At 50.5% G+C, this 20905-nt stretch overlaps 1 protein-coding gene across 1 annotated transcript; it reads left to right on the top strand.

Annotated features, from left to right (window-relative positions):
* Positions 1-1548: 1548 nt before the first annotated feature.
* Positions 1549-20185, top strand: CDR2L (cerebellar degeneration related protein 2 like). Its single transcript, XM_065852654.2, has 5 exons — positions 1549-2012; positions 13221-13333; positions 14597-14745; positions 15671-15835; positions 17433-20185. Exons 1-5 carry the CDS (start codon positions 1934-1936, stop codon positions 18316-18318), a joined length of 1392 nt encoding a protein of 463 aa, XP_065708726.1. The 5' UTR covers positions 1549-1933; the 3' UTR covers positions 18319-20185.
* Positions 20186-20905: the final 720 nt, after the last annotated feature.

Below are 20905 nucleotides of genomic sequence, written 5' to 3'. Positions count from 1 at the left end.
TAAAGGCATTGTCCAAATGCTTCTTCAACACTGACAGGCATGAGAAAATTAAGATTCTCCCATTTTTATCTAGGGGCCATTCAGAGATCACTTTCTCCCAGGCACACCAAAAGTGCTTGATTATCTCTGCTGAGTTAAAATGCCAGGTTAAAAGAGACTCCTCAATCCTCATCTGCAACTGTATTAAGGCAGAAGACTTTCCAGGCGGTCACTGAATTTTGGGATCATGTAGCTGTGTATAGAGAGGTCTGTGAGGAGAGAAGGGGAGAGGAATCATCTACAATTTCTCTCTTATTTTCTGCTTTATCTCCCTGCTCTGCTGCTGTACAGAGAGCTGAGTACATCACCCTCTCTTTAATCATCCGGGGGCTCTCAGCTGCCTGTCACTGCTGGACTGGGCAGAGTTTTCTGACACAGATCCCATCTTTTCTGGATGCACAGTCTGCTGCTCTTGCGTAAACATCTCATATTGCCTTTTCTGTAGGTGTCAGTGCAAGGTAATGCAATAAAATATAAACCCAGGGAGTTCCATCACACAGAAGGCAAAAAAAAAAAAATCATCTAAACGCACTGTCACATGAATTAATTTGGATCTTAGAGTCTCTGATGGATTCCAGGGCTGACAAGGACAAATAAACCCCCTTGGACCGAACTCCACACTAGCAAGTAGGAGAAAGACCACCTTCGCTGACCCTTATTCCCTTAAACTGAAAAGCAAGTACCAAAATCCCAAGTCTTTTCTGAACTTACTTGTATGTAACAGACACATCTCCCCCTCCGAGCTCTACAAATTCTCATTTCCCTCAATTTTAAGCTCCTTTCACCCTTCAGAAAAACACAGGAGTTTGTCCTTAAAAATAAGAGAGAAATGTGCATCAGAAGCACTGTTTTCTCATTGGGGTGCAAACCAGGGAGAACATAGAGCACAGGTGTCTAACTCATTTCCACCAGGAGCCACATCAGCCTCGCGGTTGCCTTCAAAGGGCCAAATGCAATTTGAAGACTGTATAAATGTAGGAGTAGCTACACTTACACAGTCCTAAAAGAGCATTTGGCCCTTTGAAAGCAACTGTGAGGCTGATGTGGCCCCTGGTGAAAATGAATTTGACACCCCTGACGTAGAGGAAGAACTAGCGAAGACACAACGCTAAGGTGATGTTCTGGGGGTGTCTGTATGGGTGTCCTCTTTCACAGCCCCAGCTAGGCAGCTTGGAAACACCCCCGCCTTGAAGACCAACCCATCCAAACCCACCCAGGCAAAAAAGGCACCAACATCCCCACCGAAGGGTCCTGAGACTCGCTCAAAGTCACGGTGAACCTCCTGGCAAGGCCAGGTCACCCTTCTCATCCTGAGCAATGCTGGAGGGAGCCCTGTTTCTGCCTCACCTCCCCGGGGGTGTAGGGACACGGTTGTGGGGACTGCGGGGCAGTACCCCCCACCCTGCTGACCCCACACCCCGCTCTCGGCAGCCCCGCTCTGCGCTGGGCGGAGAGGAGAGGAGGAGGAGATGAAGGAGGAGGCCGGTCTCGCCTCGCCCTTCCCTCTCGCCGGGTTTCCTTGCAGCATTTCCATGCTAGAGGTCTCCACCGAGCTGCGGAGCGAGGCTGTGCCTGCGCCGGGCCCTTCTTCCTTCCTTTGTGCATCCCCCAGCCCGGCTGCAGCCGTGTCCCCCCGCGCCGGCCGCCACGTCCCCGCTTCACCGCCCCTTCCCGGAGTCTCCCCAGGGCCTGAAGGCAGGAGAAAGCCGCCCCCCCGGGTTGGCAGAGCTAGGGCAGCGGCGAAGCGCTGGGTGCCACGTCGTGACATCCCCCCCGCCCCGTTCCCGGGGCACCGAGGCCGCATCCCCGCCCGCATCCCCGCATCCATCCCCGCTCCGCGTTCCCGGGTCCCCTTTGGCGGATGCTGCGCGTCTCCCCGGGCCGCTGGTGCTAAATGCTGAACGCCGACAGGATGGAGGAGTTTCAGAGCGAGGAAGAGGAGCCCTGGTACGACCAGCAGGACCTGGAGCAGGGTAAGGATGGGGACACCCGGGGATGGCGGGCCAGGGGGATGTGGGGGCAGAAAAGGCGCAAATTCTGGGTAGAGGAGAGCAAGATACCTTCTCTGAAGGTTCAAATTTGCTTGGCAAAGCCGGTGCCTCGTCCTGCAGTGGCATCTCCGTGGAAATCTCTGCTTTGCTGCTTCAAGCCACTGTCCTGGCCATGAAAGTTTAAACCCGATGGATAGAGACAGGGAGCCCAGATCTGTCCTGAGCACCAGGAGCTAAAACATTTCCAGTGTTACATCCACAAGGAAGCCGGTTCCCCAAAAAACTTGCTGTGGGCAGAATGAAAGATGGGTGGTTATGACATTGCTTTCATCTCAGAGCAGTTGCAGGCAGAGTTAGCAGACACACTAGTTAGTAATTAATACATTGGAAATAATGTGTGGCTAAGCCGAGGACATTGAAAGTGTCTCTCAAAAGCTTTTGCTGTCCAAGCCCAAATCCAAAGGGACCTTCAGCTTCTAAGTCACCTAGTTACTTCTTGAGATTTCTCCCATCAGCCATAAAAGCAGGAGAAATTGAGAAGGAGAAAAAAAAATCAAGGCCAAGTTTCAAACAGCAAAAACAGCCTTGCTAGAGGATAAACATTCACTTGTGTAGTTTGTTTTGAAGTAACTGTACCTACTTTTGTACTAGTTCTATGTAATGTCTATCCTAAGGCTGGACAGTTGATAGCTGTGGGAATTTGGGGCTTCTTTTAAAAATAAAAAAATAAGATTTACTTATCTTAGTATTTTGAATCCACACACAACAATAAATAAATGGAAGAAGTCCTGATTCGGGCCAGTGGCCCAGGAATGAACTGAACTGATTTGTCAATGCATAGTGAAAAAAATCATTCCTAACTAAACACAGTACCCGTCTGACACGTTGCACTATAGGTAAGGCAGTTATATATTTGCTTTCACCAGCTGACTGTCAGCAGGGACGTGTGGTCCAGCTGCAGTGCCTCTGCCCACCAAAGCTCCAGTACGTTATGTCATGATTTAAAGTTTACACAACTTCAGCTGCAGGGCAGAGGCCCAGCAAGGAATGACAACCAGCTCCCCAGGGATTGTTGCAGCTGGTTTTTAACCCCAATTTTTCAGTTAATAGGAAGTATCAACAGCGGGATAGTGGGCACTGTTCTCCGGAACAACGCTCAGATTAAGCCAGAGCAGAGTACGGAGATGGAGCTGAATAAACAGTGCAGCCTTTGACTACTCAGAAATTCACATTTCTGGGTGACGTCTTCCCATGGCTCACAAGGCACTTGGGCACTGCTCCAGGGGCAGGATGCAGGCTGAGGAACAGCAGAACTACAGATGAATATAGGGAGCGTTGAACAACGTGGGACCGATTGGTTTTTAGCCCATCGCTGTCCCTGATGTCAGGTTCATGAGTCAGCACTGGCACCGTACAACTGGCTCACAACAATAAAAACACCTTCCCACTGCAGGCCAGGTTCCCAGCTCTGTCCTGACTGTGTAAATGCAGAATAACCACCTGGAAATGATGGATTGATGCCGGGGATAGACTCCACCTTTGAGCACATACAGGACTGGAGGGAAACACAGACCCAAAACAAAGCCCAGCTGCGGGGCTTGCAGTCTCCTGTACAAACAGGGGGCTGCACAGGCTTGCACAATCTCAGAAGGAGAAATGGGGAAGGCTTTAACTAAAATCACCCAACTGGAAAGGTCCTACGGGGTAATTACAACCATAATTAATTTGGATGGTTCACAAAGCATCACGAAGGACAGTGCGAGACCTTGTCCACGTACTCTGTGCCTGTGCATTACAGCCAGAGCAGTATCTAAAGGTCTTTGGAGATGGAACAGCCGTGAAGCTGTTGGTTTGGAAATGGGGGGGGTGGAAGATGTCCAGCATAGCATGATTACGAGGCGGTCGTGGGCCAGAATTACTAAGAGGATTGGCATGCCAACAGCCCGGGGTCCGCAGAAGCCCACGCCTGGCAGCAGCGCCAGGGAGGCAGAGGACAAAAGCACGGGCTTAAAGCCTGTTCCTGAGGAGCGAGGGGAAGCATCCTAAGCTAGGAGAGTGAAGAAGGTTCTTCTGTGAACCAGTTGGTTCCTGGGCCTTTATTGTCATTTCACAGCGTCAAATATTTATTACATTTACATCCAAAACTGTTTGCTAAGCAACGGATGGCTTAACCGGGAGCTCTGTGATGATTATGTTAATTAACCATTTTAGCACCACAGCGCAAATCATACCTCTGAGCACCTGTTACGTTCTTCCCCATCCTCTACAGAGCTTTGCCTTACTGAAGTAACTAATTTTTCAATAAAATAAACCCCAATTGCTCTTTTTTCCCCCTGAAGTGGCCACTGCATTGACCACCTGCCTTGGAGGTAGCAAGATCTGGTCCCCAGCCTCAAGGCCCCTCCGGCCTCGTGCAAATGAAGCTGGTGCCTTTCAGATTCCTCTCCCTGCTCCCCGGCGTGCCATAAGCCTGCGTGGTTCAAGGCATTGTACCAAAACGCCTTAGCACATTGCAGCAGAGTCTCAATTCCCAGCCAGGAGACTTAATGGCAAGGAAACAGTAGTGGCGTCCTCTGAGGTGTTTTCATTCTTATGATGTTTCCTCCGGGAAGGCTTCCCGATTTGAAGAAAGTGATAAAAATGGAGCTTAGATTACTTGGTAGCGTGGCTTTGCTTATTGCCAGGATTTCTAAGCGTGAATAGCTGTCAGCACTGCTTTGCTCAGCCACAGGCTTCCATGGGCTGGGGAGTCTGTGCCTCTGAGCGTTAAAACTAGAATATGGTGATGGTGAACCTTCCTCCAGCCATTGGGAACTGATGATGTGCCTAGAGTTGCATCATACCCTGTGCACAGGGTGTACGTGCAGCCAGATCCCAAGAGAATGAATGAGCTAAAATTAGAGATTCTGAGCTGAGGATAAGTGGGGACACCTCTTCTGTTCATCAGAAGCATTTGTGTTCAGGACGGCTGCGTGCCAACTCAGTCGCATCTGGATCGCAACAGAGGGGAGACCAGACCCAGCAGCTCCCTCTGCCAGCCACTTCCAGCCTTCATCTCCCCAGCAGCAATCTCCCGAGTCCTCCTCGTAGTCACCCCACTGCGTCCCCTGATCTCCCTGGCCCCCTGCCAGCACTCAGGTCCAAGCCAAAGAGCAGAGCTCAGCCCAAGAGGAGGGCTCCCAAAGCCACCTTTGCGGTCCCTGGAGCCTCAATACAGCCGAAGTGCTGGGGCGATTCCTCCCACGTAAATAAAATGGTTTCATACTGCTCCAAGTTAGCCAGCAAGACCAGAAATAATACCAAAAACAATACATCAACTCATTGCCACAGCGAGACTGATGGCCCTCTCCACCTGGGCAACCACAGCAACTTTTGGGCCAAACCATCTGCAATGCAGGCTTAGGACTTGACAGCTATAACCTCTAAAGGTCTCCAGATTTAAGGATCTTATTTTAATTCCTCTTCCTCATGCCAAGCACCTGATTGCTTGCATGCTAAGAAGGAAAATGACACAAGGTGCTGAGCTTGCACCACTCCCAACTCATCCGCGTAAAGACACGGGGTCACCAGCGCTCCGGCGATCGGCTCCTGACATTGGGATGAGCCCAGGGGATCAGTGCCAGCACCTGAACCTGCCCATTTTCTGCATCACCCAGCCTGTGTGGGGTGGTCCATAGCGCTGCAGTTCACCCTCAGCTTGCCCAAAGGACTCGTAGTGGGGAGCAGGTGGCACCCCAAATTCTATCCCTCGTGATGCTGTTAACCCAGCGGTCCAGCTCAGGGGACAAGCCAGGCAGCTTTCCTGTCCTCCAGGAGCACAGCAGTTAATTCAGCATCCTTCCTTCCCAGCAGCAAGCCAGAAGGACGGACGGGGTTTTGCCTGCAGTAGCTGAGCCAGTTACTTATTTAGTGGTGCGGTACAGCAGGTACCTTGTGGAAGTGGAAAGTTTTCAGTGATTAATTGCTGAGCTGCTTGGGAATGACAAGGGGGACTAGAAAAGTCACAAGAGACAAGGAAATGAGATGACAGTCAGGTTAGTCTGAGGAAGGGATGAGAGCCTCCAATCTGGGGAGGGAAAAAGGAGAATACATATAGATGTATTTTCCTAGAATAAAAATTCCCCTGTTACGTGAAGACAGGAAGAAAATGGAGTATGAAAGAGCCCCACACAGCAACTTCCAGGATCTCTGTCCTGTTCTCTCATAGGAATTCCTTCCTACATCTGAACCCCAGGCACATCCTTCCAGCTGTGTGAGGGACCAGAATTAGAGGAACTGCTGGAAAGAAAATAAGAGGCAAAGGGGAGGGGGGAAAAAAAAGAAAATAAAAGAAAGAAATCAGATTTCCAAATCTCCCCTCCTGAAACAATCAGCTAACAGTAGCATTTCTCCTTGGTAAGGCCACGTGTGAAGGATTTACGGTCCGAGCCCTGAAGGACGTTCCTCCCACAGCAGCCTAGGGACCGGCAGCCGAGGCAGCGGCTACAAACACCCCATACGCAGTGGTTGTCCCCCACCATTTTCCAGTCCTCGTTCTTTCCTCCTGTACCAGGCAGCTCTGGCGGGTGACAGGGTGGATGCACTGACTCAGTGTGACAGTCAGGAGACACTTGGAGCTGTGACAGCACCCAGGTCCGATCCTGCTCCTGCTAACAGCGGTGCCAGTGCTAATGCACGACTCACTCGCTCCCACACATCTCTGCTAAAAGGCCTTTCCCAGAGCAAAACAGTGGTATATTGCATCATTATGGCTTCCAAAGCTTCTGCTTAACCTGCTCAAAAACACATACGTGGGCCAAGCATTTAGGAAAATATCTCAGATACAAAATACCCCGGAGGAATGAGACCAGATGTTACACAACTGCCGGTCTTCGCACAGCTGGGAATTTTAATGTAACAAACAGTTGTAAACTGTCTCTCCAAACCCTTAGAGTTCTTTTAATGGTTTAAACAGCCTGTTCCTCTGCGGCCTTCTGGGAAGTCACTCTGGTTTATCCCATGCGCAGCTGCCCTGGCACTGCTCATTTACCTTCTCTCCTCCCTACAGATCTCAGTCCTTCGAGCTGGCAATGTCCAGCTCCATGCTGACCTCTTCCAGTTACACAGCTGCAGCCATGGCAGGACATTATCGTGCTGCCTTCCAAGTTATCTTGGCCTGCAAGAAGGTTTGCAGGTTTTGGTGTTGCTGGAGAGGGTGCTCGTCATCCTTGCCTGTCCTGGGTCAGTTACAGCCTCCTATCCCCAAAACACACCGAGGAGATGAGATTGCCACATGGCATCAATCCACGTATCTGTGTCTTTGGCTTTAAAGGAGTAAAAGCCTCTGTTCATGGTTCTCTGCATCTGAACGTAATTAATTAGTTGGAGCTTTGCTGCCTGGAGGAGGGGTGCATGCAGGAAAACACTGGCTGCCTTTCTCCCTGATCTTCCCTCACTTCTTCTCCCCAACAGCTCTGCTTTTCGGTATTTATTTAGGACACTTTGAGATGCAGGTGCACTATCAGAGCCTCTGAGCCACCAATCACCGGGCTCTTTGAAACCATTTTAGCCTACAAGGCAAACATGGGCACCAAGGTTCTTTAGATAAGAGAACAGCAGGGAAAGATGCAGATGGGGCCCAGCCACGGTCTAATAACATACTCTGCGTTATCATGCTCTAACAACTTGGCAAAATGCACATCGATTGCTGTGGGCATGGCGATGGGACTGCTCTGTGTGTGTTCGTACAGACACGGCGTATAAGCAGAGGTAACCATCCTTGGTTTTGAATGTTAATAGAAAGGGGAGGCTTTGGGGCACAGAATGACAGAGGGCAGAAAGAAAAAGATGAGCATCAATTAAATAAATAATAACAAAAAAGCCTGATGAGCATCTGAGAAGCATAAAAAAAAGAATTGCTGAAAGAAAGGAAATACCAATTAGGACTGAAAAATGTAGAAAGCAAGGAAGGGAGCAGCAGGGGCCGAAGGAGGTCCCAGCAGCACAGCCTGGGAGAGACAGCGCATCCCTGAGCCCCTCGTCCTGCCTGGGGTGGGGGATCCATCCAGAGGGAGCAGGACGGGTCGCTGCCCTAATTCCCTCTCGGGGTTTTCCACTCATTGGTGCTGCCACTGTTGCTCAGGGGACTAGAGACAGGAGGGAGGGAGCTGCTCTCATTGTGCTGTGCTTGCCTCTCCCCTCTGCAAACCGCATCTCTGCCACCAGCCGAGCTCCCCCCAGCAGGGAAGCTTGCGAAGCCGAAGGCAGCCCAGGGGTACGTAACAGATTACGCAAGAGAATGAAAAGGAAAAAAAAAGCAGGAAATCCAGCAAATCTCATTAAGCTAACAGAAATACCCGTGTGCCCAGCATCAGCCCAGCCTGGCTAAAGCCACAGTTTGAAGCGAGGAGGGGAAGAAGGTGGATGCTGCTGCACTGCCTTTGTGTTACACCAAAACCTACAAAACAGCAGGCGCAAAGTTGAATTGGGTAGGAAAGTCTGAGTTATACCAGCATAAAAGGGATGGAGCATCCAGCTCTCAGCAGTAGCTCTGACTGGACAAGAGTCACCTGTGGAATGGGCATGTTGAAAGGGCTTTTCCAGGTGATGCTGTGAGATGGCACTTGCTTCTCTGCACCCCAGCACGTTCCATTGCAAAGGCTTATAAGGGCTAAGGACACCAATTGCCTCCATCACCTGTCATGGAGCAGCAGTAAGTGATACACAAAAGCTGATCTTCATTGTAATACACCCAGACAGCACAATCCCTTGCAACTAAGAAGAAAAATAAATGAGCAGCAAGTACACTCTACCCTGGGGTAAACCAGCACAACATCATTTATTTAGATTCTGAAAGGAATAATTGCACCTACCCTTGACTCTAAGTACCCGTGTGTAATGGAGCAGACAGCAAATGCAATTAAATTAAACGTCAACAGCATTAAACATCAGTTCTTAACTCTCAACCTACCCTATCCATCAGCTAACAAGCACCCTGAACTCCTCTGGAGCCCCCACACCAGAGCTCTGCTGGCTGCTCCTGCTCTTCAGCAGGTGAATTCAGCGTTTGCAGTGGTAGGAGGGGACCAGAGCAGCCCTTTCTGCAACCCCAGACATGTAGGAAGGGCCAAGTAATTCCTTAATAGATGCTTAGCTGAAAAGCACCTGCAAAAACATGCACCATAAACCCCTGCTTTTTAGTTCTATGAGCCAAAAGACTTCTAACATCCCCCTCCAAGCCTGCCTGCTTTGTGGGGTGGGAACAGGGTTGGGTTATTTAAAGGCGAGGAGCACAGCAAAGCATCCCCCAAACTGTGCTCAGGGCAGCGGGCACGTTCTCTCACAGCCCAGACACGTGAATCCCTTGATGCAAGAGAGACGATGGGAAAAGGCCCAAAGCAGCTGCTCCAGATGGTGGCTTCCTCCAGAAAGCCGTGTTTTCATGGACCATCTGAATAGCTACGGGATCAGCCAAAACCTCACCATCTCACCAGGCTTATGCTCCCCTAAAGCCACAACCGAGAGATGTTGGGGGAGAAAACCCTACAGGGAACAGGCTGTGGCAAAGATGCAAACAGCTGCAGACCAGCACTGGGAAGGCAGAAATGGCTCCGAACTCTCTTCATGCTGCTGCAAAGGCTGGGGAAGCCCTCAGCTCCACAGCAGCCCCATGCAGCGCACATCTGCCTGTGCCAGCATCGCCACGGGCTGCTGCAGCGCGGGGACATCCTGCGGTTTGGTCCTCAGCCTCTTTTAGTCAAAGACAACGTGCTACAGCTTCTGGATCAGGATTTTGGGGTTTTTTTCCAAAACATCCTCAGTGACACAGAGCTAGTAGAATTATCGCTGGGCTGCTGATGATGATCTTCGCAGCTCCAGCACAGCTGCCTCCTGGATGTGCTGCCCTGCCGTGCTCCTCGGTACTGAGCACTGCTACGATTCAACTCCTGCTCCCTTCCTACCAAATGATCTTTTTCTCCTTCCCCTCCCTCCTTGCTCAGGCACCTTTCCCACAGAAGCTTGCAGGGAAACGCAGCCTCCATCCCTCCCTCCGCTTCACTCTGGAGGCACAGCTCTTTGTTTGGGGACGCGGGGTGTCCCCATGGTTTGTGTTAATTAGAAGGGTCACATCAACACTTAACGATACTGAGAGCCAGGAGGCACAGAGCTGGTGCTGCCCAGGACAATTTGCATCCATAGTCCTCTCCCACATCGGATTTGGGCAACACCAATCCCTCATTTTTGAGGTTGAATGCTGGCCGTTTCACAGCGGTGCCTTCAGCACAGGCACTGGAGGGATGGGGCACATTGAGCCGGCACACAGCACGGTCCGCTCCCCACCACTTCAATTCTCTGCGTCAAGAGGGGAGGGGCAAGGGAGGCATCAGCATATCTGCTAAATTAGGGCAAGTCGTACAGCACTGGCTGGCTGATCTGGCAGTGCAGAAGCAAAGAGGAATATAAAAAAAATTGTGGGGAAACCAGTGCTATGCAGGGAGAATCACCCAATTCCTAAACAGTTCTTTTTTTGCCCCCAACTTGCTGAAATTTCACATTCAGCCCCAGGTTTCCAAGGTCTCAAAGGAGAGGAGTTCTGTGCTCCCCCAGCCTATGCAGAGCCACAATTAGTGCAAAAAAGATAAAGAGAATCTGGTCTAAAGACAACATTAAAGCACATAGCATCCCTTCCCTCCCCACAGTCCCACAGCCTGGGGGCAACCAACAGGTGGGGATGAGGAGGGATGAGACAGGATTAAGAGGATGCTTTGGCTGGCAGGCGAAGAGTGAGTGTGTGCGTGTGACGATGGCTGAGGCTGTTAGAAGACACTAAAAGAACCAGCTCCCCCGTGTCCTTCAAGCCCGGAGTCTCCCAGGCCCTTACGCTCAAAATGGAACCAAAGAATCAATTTCCTCCTCAGAGCTCAGCCCCGTTCTTTCCTTTCTCCCACCGTCCCCAAACGCCGCCCATTTCCCCCATTAAATTATTGCTGACAGAGCCCTTTAAATTACAATGCAGGATCTTGCGCTGCCTAATCCACTTAACTCAACCCCAGCTGATTAAATTGAATGCCATATGGTGGGGGAGCACTGGTGTAATCCCCAGGGACGGGGACACACTTGACTCATTACCTGGAGCACAGCACAGAGCCTTCTCGCTACTCATCTCTGGGCTGAGACCCCGCTTGCTACAAGGGATGCCGGTCTCCAGCAACACCATTGGCTTCGGCAAGGTGACGGTGCCATTAAATACAGCCCCAAGCAGCTTAAAGGCACAAATTGTCCTCCATTTCTGCTGGCGTCTGGCTGTCCCCAGATCCCCAGCTGGTGCAGCAAACACTCAGTCTCCCAAGGGAACTTTGGAAATTGGATAAATTTGGTGATTTAAATTTAAAAAAAAATATAAAACATACATATATATATACGCATATATATATAGGTGGGGGAGTGTTGTCCATGGGGAAATGTGCCAATATCTTAATTGCACCGATAGCTGGGATTGCAGCCCTCAGACCAGGTCACTGTGCAACGATTAGGATTATAGTTAAAACGGTCACAGCCTAGAATAACATCCTGCAATGCAAACCACAGCTGGAGAGCACATTCCCATGGCAAAAGGGAGGTTTGAGGACACACTGAGCAGCTGTTGGCTGGACCACATCTGGGGAACCAGCACCACTGGAGCTGCATGGAAAGAAATACAGCCATCACCCAAACTAATAACACATCAGCACCTCACACAGCGCAGTGTTTTCCATCAGCAAAGCCCCATCCCACGCATTAACAGCACTCAGCCCCGTGAGCACTCGTGTCCCAGAGGTCAGTGTGAGCTCGTTTTGTGATGTGGCATTTGAAGTGTGAGAGGTGAGTGATTTTCCCAGGCTCAGAATACATCCTAGATGTCCTGACTCCCCTTCTTCTTGTCCTAGTGACCGAGTACCTCTTTGTCCCAATCAACTGCATGGCCAAATAAACCACTGGCAGAAATGACAGCTGCTCCCAGTCCTGGCAGAGCCTTTGCAAAGCACATCATTAGCTGCAGACTAGAGAGGAGCGTTATGATGGGCTGAGAAAATGCCAGGGCAGGAGACCCAGGTCCCCTCACATGCTGCAGGATCCTCAGTCCTTAATTATCTCAAACTGCATGATAACCATACCAGAGAGACAAAGAGCAATAACACACACCAGGATCTCTTTCCTTACCTTTTAAAAGGTTTAAGGTCAGATTTTTCAGTCTGCCACCATAAGAAACTCACCTCTAAAAGCACCAGGAAAAATAGAAACGCACATGCTCACAAGAGGCCAGGCTTTAAGCAGATAAGCAATTCCTGTGAAAACAAAGGGATGTTATCAGAGCCAGCTGTGCCCCCCCCAAGGCCCACAAACAGCATCACCTGAGGCACTAAAACTTTGGCCAATATAGGATTCCCAGGGTCATGGGGCTTTTTCTTTACCCAGAAGCAGCAAACCCAGTGTTTGAAGCCAACCACGCTGTCAACACCTATAGTTCACTCCTCCTGAAGTCCAACTATTTTGGTAGCTTCCTTAGAGGCAGCAAAGAGTGAACACAAAGCGGTTCATCCTCACCATGGAGCTGCCCCAAGGAAAGCACCACAGCCCTGGCCAAGGCAGCGCTGCCAGGGGGGTGGGTTGAATTCGGGAGATGTTTCCAGCCCCCTCGGGCCACGTGTGGGTTTATTACTGCTGTCAGTCTGTTAGTGGGTGATGGATGGAGGCTGACAGGGAAGGCAAGGCACTCCCTTCGTTAGAGATAATAATATAATTTACAGAGCCCCGCAGGGCTTTGCCAACCCTCGCTCTCATTCTGAGGGATGCTGAGCCGCTCAGCCCTGCAGGTCTCAGTGGTGGGGGATGGAGGTGCTGAGCACCTACCATGGCCACACCTGGGGTCTGATCCTGCCTATACAGTGTGTAAATGCGGTGCAGGAGGGTTACACACCAGCCAGGCACCAAATCCTTGCACAGAAGAGCTGCAGATGTCCCAGGCTCGGCCTCCCCTTGCTCCTGCAGCCCAGCAGGACAAAAGAGGCCAAATCCTGTACGTCCCATAAGCACACATCCATCCCCAAACCTGCCAATAAAGCCAGCGCCGTGCAAAATGTGCCACCGTGTTTGGTGCGGTGGCATTCGGGGACCCCACCGCACCCACCGAGCCGCGGGAACTGCAGCAGCTTTGTCCCGTCTGCTTTTCAGACTTGCACTTGGCCGCGGAGCTGGGGAAGACGCTGCTGGAGCGCAACAAAGAGCTGGAGGACTCCCTGCAGCAGATGTACGCCACCAACGAGGAGCAAGTGCAGGAAATCGAGGTAGGGACACAATGGGGATGGGAGCTGTTCAGCCACCGCTGTCACCTAAGGGTGATGGTGAGGAAGGGATGGTTCCACCAATGCCAACAGCTCAGATCCCGGGGAAAGGAAGGGATGCGCCTTGGGGATGGGAGTTAAAACCCACCCCAGCCCTGGAGAGAATCCTCTTTCCCCACTAAGTGGGATTTTCCCCCTTCTTGCATCCCCACTCCCTGCCCAGATGTGCACACCAGATTTTGGCACCAGGTTGCATCTGGAGCACGTTTGGCCTTTCCCTGCCCATCCGCCAGCCTTCACACTCGCTCCTCTCTGCTCTGCTGCTGCTTTCCTTGATTCCAGTTATTCATAATCACGTTTGTTCCCAGCTGGCCCCTCGGCACCCCCGTAACACAGCCCCCTTTGTTACAGGCATAAAATAGCTCTTTCTCCACGAGCTGCAACCTAAATCACTGTTTCAAACATCCTGTGGGGTCAGGGCAGTATTTCTAAGAGCCCAAAGAACTGAGCTTAGAGGCCATAAACCCACTGTGCCGGGAGGGTTTTCATCCACTAAAAAACTTCTAGGGATCTGTGAATTAAGAAAAGAATATTGGAAACGGCTTGATTTAAAAGGATGTGGGGCAGAGCAGCATGTGATGGCAGCAGGGATCTGGCAGCTGATGTCCAAGGATGCTGGTGGGTGTATTTATCTGTCCTTCAGGAGCACGTCCACCGTGGATTTGGGATCTGGTCCCAGGTGAGGGTGAGCACCTGAGCAGGTGCCCTTCTCGCAGTCTTTGCAGGATAAAATCCTGCAATGACAGATTCGCAGAAAGGGATCAGCAAGCACTCAGAAACCATGAGTCTCCTCACATTTCACAGGCTCAGAGTTTTAGCCTGAATTCCCAAGGAAAAACAGCTTCTGCAATCGATCTGTCAGACAATCCAGTAACCAACTGGCCAATTTCAGTGAGCTTTGGTGGAGGGTCACGGTCCCAGGGATATCAGCTTTCTTTGGGTACTGGGAATAAAAAAAGCAGCTGAATAGAGAGAGATTGAGGTTTGTGCCTTTCACAGAGGGCACGGGAAGTTCAATCGTATTTTAGACACAAAAGTATTTACAGTGGGCAGGGCTCTGGATATTTCAGCTGTTGGAAGAGGCTTCAATCAGGTCAAGGATAAATCAGCCAGAAAACACAATATCAGAGGAAGCAAAGGCTGTAGGAATTCCTGCCTGTGAAACAGCCTGGATTTTGGATTTATGTTTTGTCTTTTTTTCTGCAGTACCTGACCAAGCAACTAGAGATGTTGCGGCAGATGAACGAACAGCATGCGAAAGTCTACGAGCAGCTGGACCTAACAGCACGGGACCTGGAGCTTGCGAACCAGAAGCTGGTGCTGGAAAGCAAGACATCCCAGCAGAAAATACAGTGGTACGGCCTCCCCTCCTCCCACCGCAGCCATGCTGGACCCAGCAGACCTTCATTTCGTCTCTCCCCGGCCCCAAAGCGCAGCCTGTCTTTGCTATTTAAGCCATTCTCTTATCACTCGAGGTTTTGCAGCTATTTACAACACAAGCTGGTTAGCAGAGGTCAGCCACGGCACAGACACCCCTGGGACCAGGGCTGGATAAAGAAGGGTCTGGAGCTGCCATAAGAGGCACGGCAGCCTCTTCTCCTCCTCCCCAGTTGTGTTTCCTTGAATAAGAGGCACATAATCAGATCAGGGAGGTCCCCAGCACACAGCAGAAACACCAGGCACAGATCCAGCATTCAGCAAAACCCTGGCCAGTCCATGCTGAAACAACAATTTGTCAATAACTATTTCTTTCCTAAAACAGGCTCACGATCAAGGTCGTCCCTGGCAAGAACAGGCTCAGCCACGTCCTTGCAATGCAGCATCTTCTGCAAACAACTGTGCAGAGAAGGAGCTGTGGAGCAGAGGGTTTTACAAACTGTATTCACAGCCAGAACAAAACTAAATCTGTGCCCAGTGTCCCTGTGTTTATCTCTACAAGTAAAACAAGAGGAAGGGAGTAAATCGTTCACCTGCTTGTTTTGAGTGCAGAGATATGTCCCAGAGGTGAACGTTTTAGCCATCTGATTTGAGGACAAGGGGTCTGAAATTAGTATAATCCCTTGCCACAGCTCAAATCCCCCACCCTTTTCTACATTTTAAGAGTGATCGTGTGGAGAAAGTCCAACCACTGCCATGAAAAGCAAGTGCTGTCACACTCCCAGGGCACACGCTGGAAACTGGAAGCACCTTACATAGACTGGATTTCTTTATAGGGAAAGCACACTTTTCTAGGACCGGTGGTGCCTGACTCCTCACCCGTGCCCCCTCCTCTCTCTGCAGCTTGACGGAAACGATCGAGGGGCTGCAGAACCAAGTGGAGGAGCTGCAGAAGCAGGTGGAGGAAATGCGGAGCTTGGAGCAGCTCCGCATCCGGCGGGAGAAGAGGGAGCGACGCCGAACCATCCACACCTTCCCCTGCCTTAAGGAGCTGTGCTCCAGCCCCAGGTACCGAGCTTTGCCTTTAGCAACCCCTCCAAGCTTCTTCCCACCTCCTCTGCCCGGGGGTCAGCTGCTCTGGGGGTGCACAAAACCCCACATACACCTCTATAGAGATCGAGGCTCTACCTCAGAGCCTGAAACTCAGTGCTGGCGGTGAAGGGAGGACTTAGAATCGTCAAATAGTTTGGGCTGAAGGGACCTTCACAGCTCATCCAGTGCCCACCCCTGCCATCAGCAGGGACATCTTCACCAGCTCAGGTTGCTCAGAGCCCCGTCCAGCCTGGCCTGGGATGTCTCCAGGGATGGGGCATCCACCACTGCTCTGGCCACCCTGGGCCAGTGTTTTGCCACTCTCACTGTAAAAAATATCTTCCTCATGTCCAGCCTGGATCTCATCTCCCAGCACAAGACCAGCATCTCTGGCCCACTGAAACTAGTTGAGATGCAGCATTTTTCCCTGTATCCCCCAGAGCACCAGTCACACACCAAGATGCTCCATTTGCTGCCAAGTGCTGTACAAACACCTCCAGCACTATTGCACACTTGATCCTCCTTAAAACCCAGCCACTGTGTTAATTCACTGACCTCAGGAGGACATTTCTTGCTCAGCTCTGTCCATAATAGAGGCTTCTTTAAATAGATAAGCAATCGATAAACTTTTTTACTGAAAGTATACCCTGCCAGAGGATATGAACAAAAGACACTTTTACTGCAGCAGCAAGGGGGATGTTATGAGGGCATAATCCAACCCCTAGCAAAATCCATTTAACGTCTCGGTGACTTTTCCCCCCAGTCCCCACAGTCCCACTCCCCAGTGCCTGGGGTCCTCGGTTGGGTTTGCAGCTCTGCAGTTGGCTCCGAAGGTCAGGCTGCCCTTCCGTAACTGGGAAGTCTGTTCAATACCCCCGCCCAGCCATGCCTCCCAGGGGAGGCCACGGTGGTGGCTCTTTTCCAATCTGCTCTAACCAGATAGGATGCCACGGGCACTTCAGACTGATTTCCCAACAGCAGCGTGAGGGAAGGGGGAAGTGCCTGTTGTGGCGTCCCAGGCAGTGAAGAAGGGGCAATGCTGTCAAAACTCTCTGCCTGCCTCCCTTGCTGCAGAAATCTCCCACTCAGGAGCACCTCCCAGCCACAAGGACATGGGATAGCAGAGCCTCTACTGCTGGTTTTTGGCTGGATGGGGTTTGGGGTTGTTGGCAGATGCAGTGAGGAGTTGGTGAACTCCTAAGCCTTCTACTGTCAGCTCAGACTGGTAGGCCTTGAACATCCACCCTTGCCTCCCGACAACATTGGTGGCTTGTCCATTGACCAGATGAGCCTTTTACATCTTAGGGTTTAATTTGCCTTCTGTCTTTCATCACTGCTATCAAATGACACAGCAGGTTCTCTGGGACAGAAACCAGCCTCTGTGTCCAGAAGAGCCACAGCCACATGTTCTGGTCTCCTGACACATGGGAGGAGACACGTCTCACTCCATGAGCTGAGGTTACCTCCTTTCTGGGCATCACTGGAATTAGTTACATGACAATAAGACACAATCGGAGTGCTGCATGGCCTGTCACTTGGTCAGACTCTCTCAAGAGTCTTCCTTCCCTTTCAGGTATGAGGATGCATTCCAGGTCCACAGCTCTTCCACGGAGTTCAACCAGAAGCCACTGGAGAGGGAGAATGAGCGTCTCCAAGCCATGGTGAACTCCCTGAGGTCCCAAGTCAACCAGGAGAAGCAGCGGAAGGAGCGGGTTGAGCGAGAGTACACCTCTGTCATCCAGGAGTACTCGGACCTCGAGCAGCGGGTGTGCGAGATGGAGAATTGCAAACTGCGCATCAAGGAGCTGGAAGCCGAGCTCCTGGAGCTGCAACAGATGAAGCAAGTCAAGAAGTATTTGCTCAGCAGAGAAGACAACTTGTCCGAGGCCCTCCTTGAGCCATTGAATAACGCCCCAGAAGCCGACTACATTGACCTTTCTGAGGAGGAGGGAGGAAAAAGTCACGGGCCATCAATGACACCTTCCCCAAACCACCCTGTCCGTAAGAGCTGCAGTGACACGGCCCTCAACGCCATCGTGACCAAGGATGCCGTGAGCCGCCACGAGGGCAATTACACGCTGCACGCAAACAACGTGCGCAAACGGGGCATGTCCATCCTGAGGGAGGTGGACGAGCAGTATCACGCCTTGCTGGAGAAGTATGAAGAGCTCCTGAGCAAATGCCGGCAGCACAAGGACAGCGTGCGTCACACGGGCGTCCAAACGTCCCGGCCCATCTCCCGCGACAGCTCCTTCAGAGACTTCCGAGGAGAGGGGCATGAGCTGGAAGAGCGGAAAACCATGGAGAAGACCATCAGCAAACACGTGGAGGCGGTGGACAAGCGGCTGGAGCAGAGCCAGCCTGAGTACAAGGCTCTTTTTAAGGAGATCTTTTCCCGCATCCAGAAAACAAAAGCGGACATCAATGCCACAAAGGTGAAAAACAAGAGCAGCAAATGAGCCTTGCCTCTCTGCAAACTCCCACGTGCAATCGCAACCACCAAGTCTGCTCCTCAGCCCCAGGAAACGCCACATGGCCCCACTGCTTTGAAGGTTCAAGAGGTCTACAAGCAAGAAAACGTCATGGAGACTCAACTCTTTTTAAGCTTGAGCTCCGGACAACTCGTTGGGACAATTGTACATTGTAGTTAGAGGATTTCACAAACTGTCTGACGGATCTCCGCATGAGTTGCTGCCGCTGCCAGACATCACAACAGCAACGTAAACCGCACCACGGAAGAAGAAAACTGAACACCTCCTCCACCCTTTTCAGCTTGTCTTACAGCCCGATTATCTGCAAGCAAAAGCCTGGATGTCCTCAGGCATCCCGCCACAGCTGGAGCTCGGCGTTTCAAAGTAAAACAATAAGCCATCAGAACTGCAGCGGCTGCTCCAGTACACCAGCCCAAACTTCCACTTTGGTTTTATGGCTAAGAACCTATGCTTGCACCTAAGAGACACCTTCTCCTCCCCCACAGGGCAGTATGTTCTTGCTATTTAAGCCATTCTCTTACCAGTCAGGTTTTTCAGCTATTTACAATGCAAACTCATTGCAACTGGAAAAACTTGAAGAGAAACGTAAAACTGATTGTTCCATCTTCATCAGTGTCGCTTAGTATTTCAGTCCATCCTCTCCAGACTTTGTAGGCATACGGGATTTCCTCACTTTAAATCTGCCCCAGTATTTCAGCCCAGGTGAAGCGCTGTGCCTGGCAGGAACTCGATCACCAGGGCTTTCCCATAAGCCAGATGAGAAGTGCTATTATAGTATCAGAGAGAGATTTTTCATCTCATGGTCTGGGTACCAGCCTTCTGTGCTGTGCTCTTCAAGAGCTTCTCATTGCCTCATCGTAGCAAACTCCTCAAATACAGCTTGTCTGGGCTTGCAGAACTACGAAGGACTTGCGCACAAGTAGAAGGATAAAGCATCACACTCATACGGTAGCGTTCATCACACGTTGCCCTCCACTTTTTGCTCTGAACATCCCCCCAGCTGAGAGGACAGATTTCAGCCTTCTACTGAAAATCATCTTTCTTGACTGAGAAACCATCTCCAAAGGTTGTCTCCTCTCAGTTCACTCCCCAGCACTGAAGTCTCCTCGCTTTTGCTTCCACAGACATGCAAACACCCAGCCAAAAGGCCACTGCAGTCTCAGGAATCACCGGTTTCCATTTTTCATGAACTAGATGTTGACTGTGTATGGTCAGACACGTTTTAGGCAGAGAAGCAGCATTTCATTACAGCTTAGGCAACACCCTGAGCGCTGAGCCACAAGAAACAAGCAGTTCAGTGTAAGCTACCTATTCTGTACCCGCCTGGAGACCAACTTCAGGCCAGATTTGGATTCTAATTTCACCAGCTTACATCCCAAAATCTTGGGGAAATGGTTGGGATTTTTGCCGCATTGAGATAAATAAATGAGAATGTGGCTTTGGAGGGGAAAGACTGTTAAAATGTAATTATCCTCCAAGCCTTGACATTACAAGGAGCTACCTTTCTTTCACTTGCCGTGGAATTAATGCAAAGATACCCCCCAAAATAGCCTCTTTTGTTAAGCTGAGCACCACGCAGGTAAGTTGGCAGGAGTGCAATGCCCAAGCCATCCCCGCTCCAGGGGTCTCCTCAAACCACCCACCACCGGCTGCTCTGCTCCCCCACGCTCCGCATCTCCAGGTGCCCCACAGCCCCAGACCCACGGAACGTGAGGAGGAGCCACCCGCACGACTGTGGCTACCAGCTCTGTAACACTATGGAGAACCTTCATGCCTTATTTATTTATAACGGAAAGCAGTTGTCTAATAAAATAAAATAAATAAAAATGAACAACAGCAACAAAAGCATCGTGGTTGATTTTCTCGGAGCATTCACCACTCGTTATTTCCACAATTGTAGTAGGGGACAGCCGGAGCAATGTGGGTTTAATTCAGATGATATTTACTCACCTGGTTCCTGCGGAGGTGTGGGAAGGGATCACCTTCACCTTCCCTGTGTGAAACAGCATCGCAGTTATGTGTACAGCAGATTAAATATACTTTCAAATGCTTTATTCGCTTCTCGAATAAAAAGGAACACCGGTATTCTCAAAACTGAGACTTTCTTTACAGCTCTTTTTACTTTTAAGAAGAGCAGAATAGTTATTTCTTTGATTTTCATGTACGATTTGGGTCAAGGAAATGCTTCAGGCTCCTCTGCAGAAAGCAGAATTTGCCGAACTATATTGCTGCATTATTTATATAACATACATTTTATGCACTTGGACTACTAACATTTGCCACACGATAAAAAGCCTTCTTTTGTCAGCTCTGAAGTCTGTAAAGACGCACAGTTTCTAAGTTTGTGATTCAAATGCTAATTTTGTTTTGGTCTTTCTTGAAAACCACACATCCAAAAATGATTGATGTTAAGTAACACGATATTAGTATTTGGCTGAACAAAGGAACAGCTGCTGTACATCAGCAGTTTGTTCAGCAAAGTGCCGAGGGCATTTTTTCGGCATCCAAAAATATTAATGGCCACATATATATGTATATATATATATACATCCTG

This window comes from Patagioenas fasciata, chromosome 18 (assembly GCF_037038585.1).
Source record: "Patagioenas fasciata isolate bPatFas1 chromosome 18, bPatFas1.hap1, whole genome shotgun sequence".
NCBI lineage: Eukaryota > Metazoa > Chordata > Aves > Columbiformes > Columbidae > Patagioenas > Patagioenas fasciata.
This window is presented reverse-complemented; position numbering and strand designations above follow the sequence as displayed.

What these genes read in the sequence shown, in the direction of transcription:
- CDR2L (XM_065852654.2), top strand. Translation starts at nt 1,934, where the DNA reads ATGCTGAACGCCGACAGGATGGAGGAGTTTCAGAGCGAGGAAGAGGAG. An exon ending in AGCAAGTGCAGGAAATCGAG is followed by an intron (nt 13,334 to 14,596) that starts GTAGGGACACAA and finishes TTTTTTCTGCAG; the next exon opens with TACCTGACCAAGCAACTAGA. An exon ending in GAGCTGTGCTCCAGCCCCAG is followed by an intron (nt 15,836 to 17,432) that starts GTACCGAGCTTT and finishes CTTCCCTTTCAG; the next exon opens with GTATGAGGATGCATTCCAGG.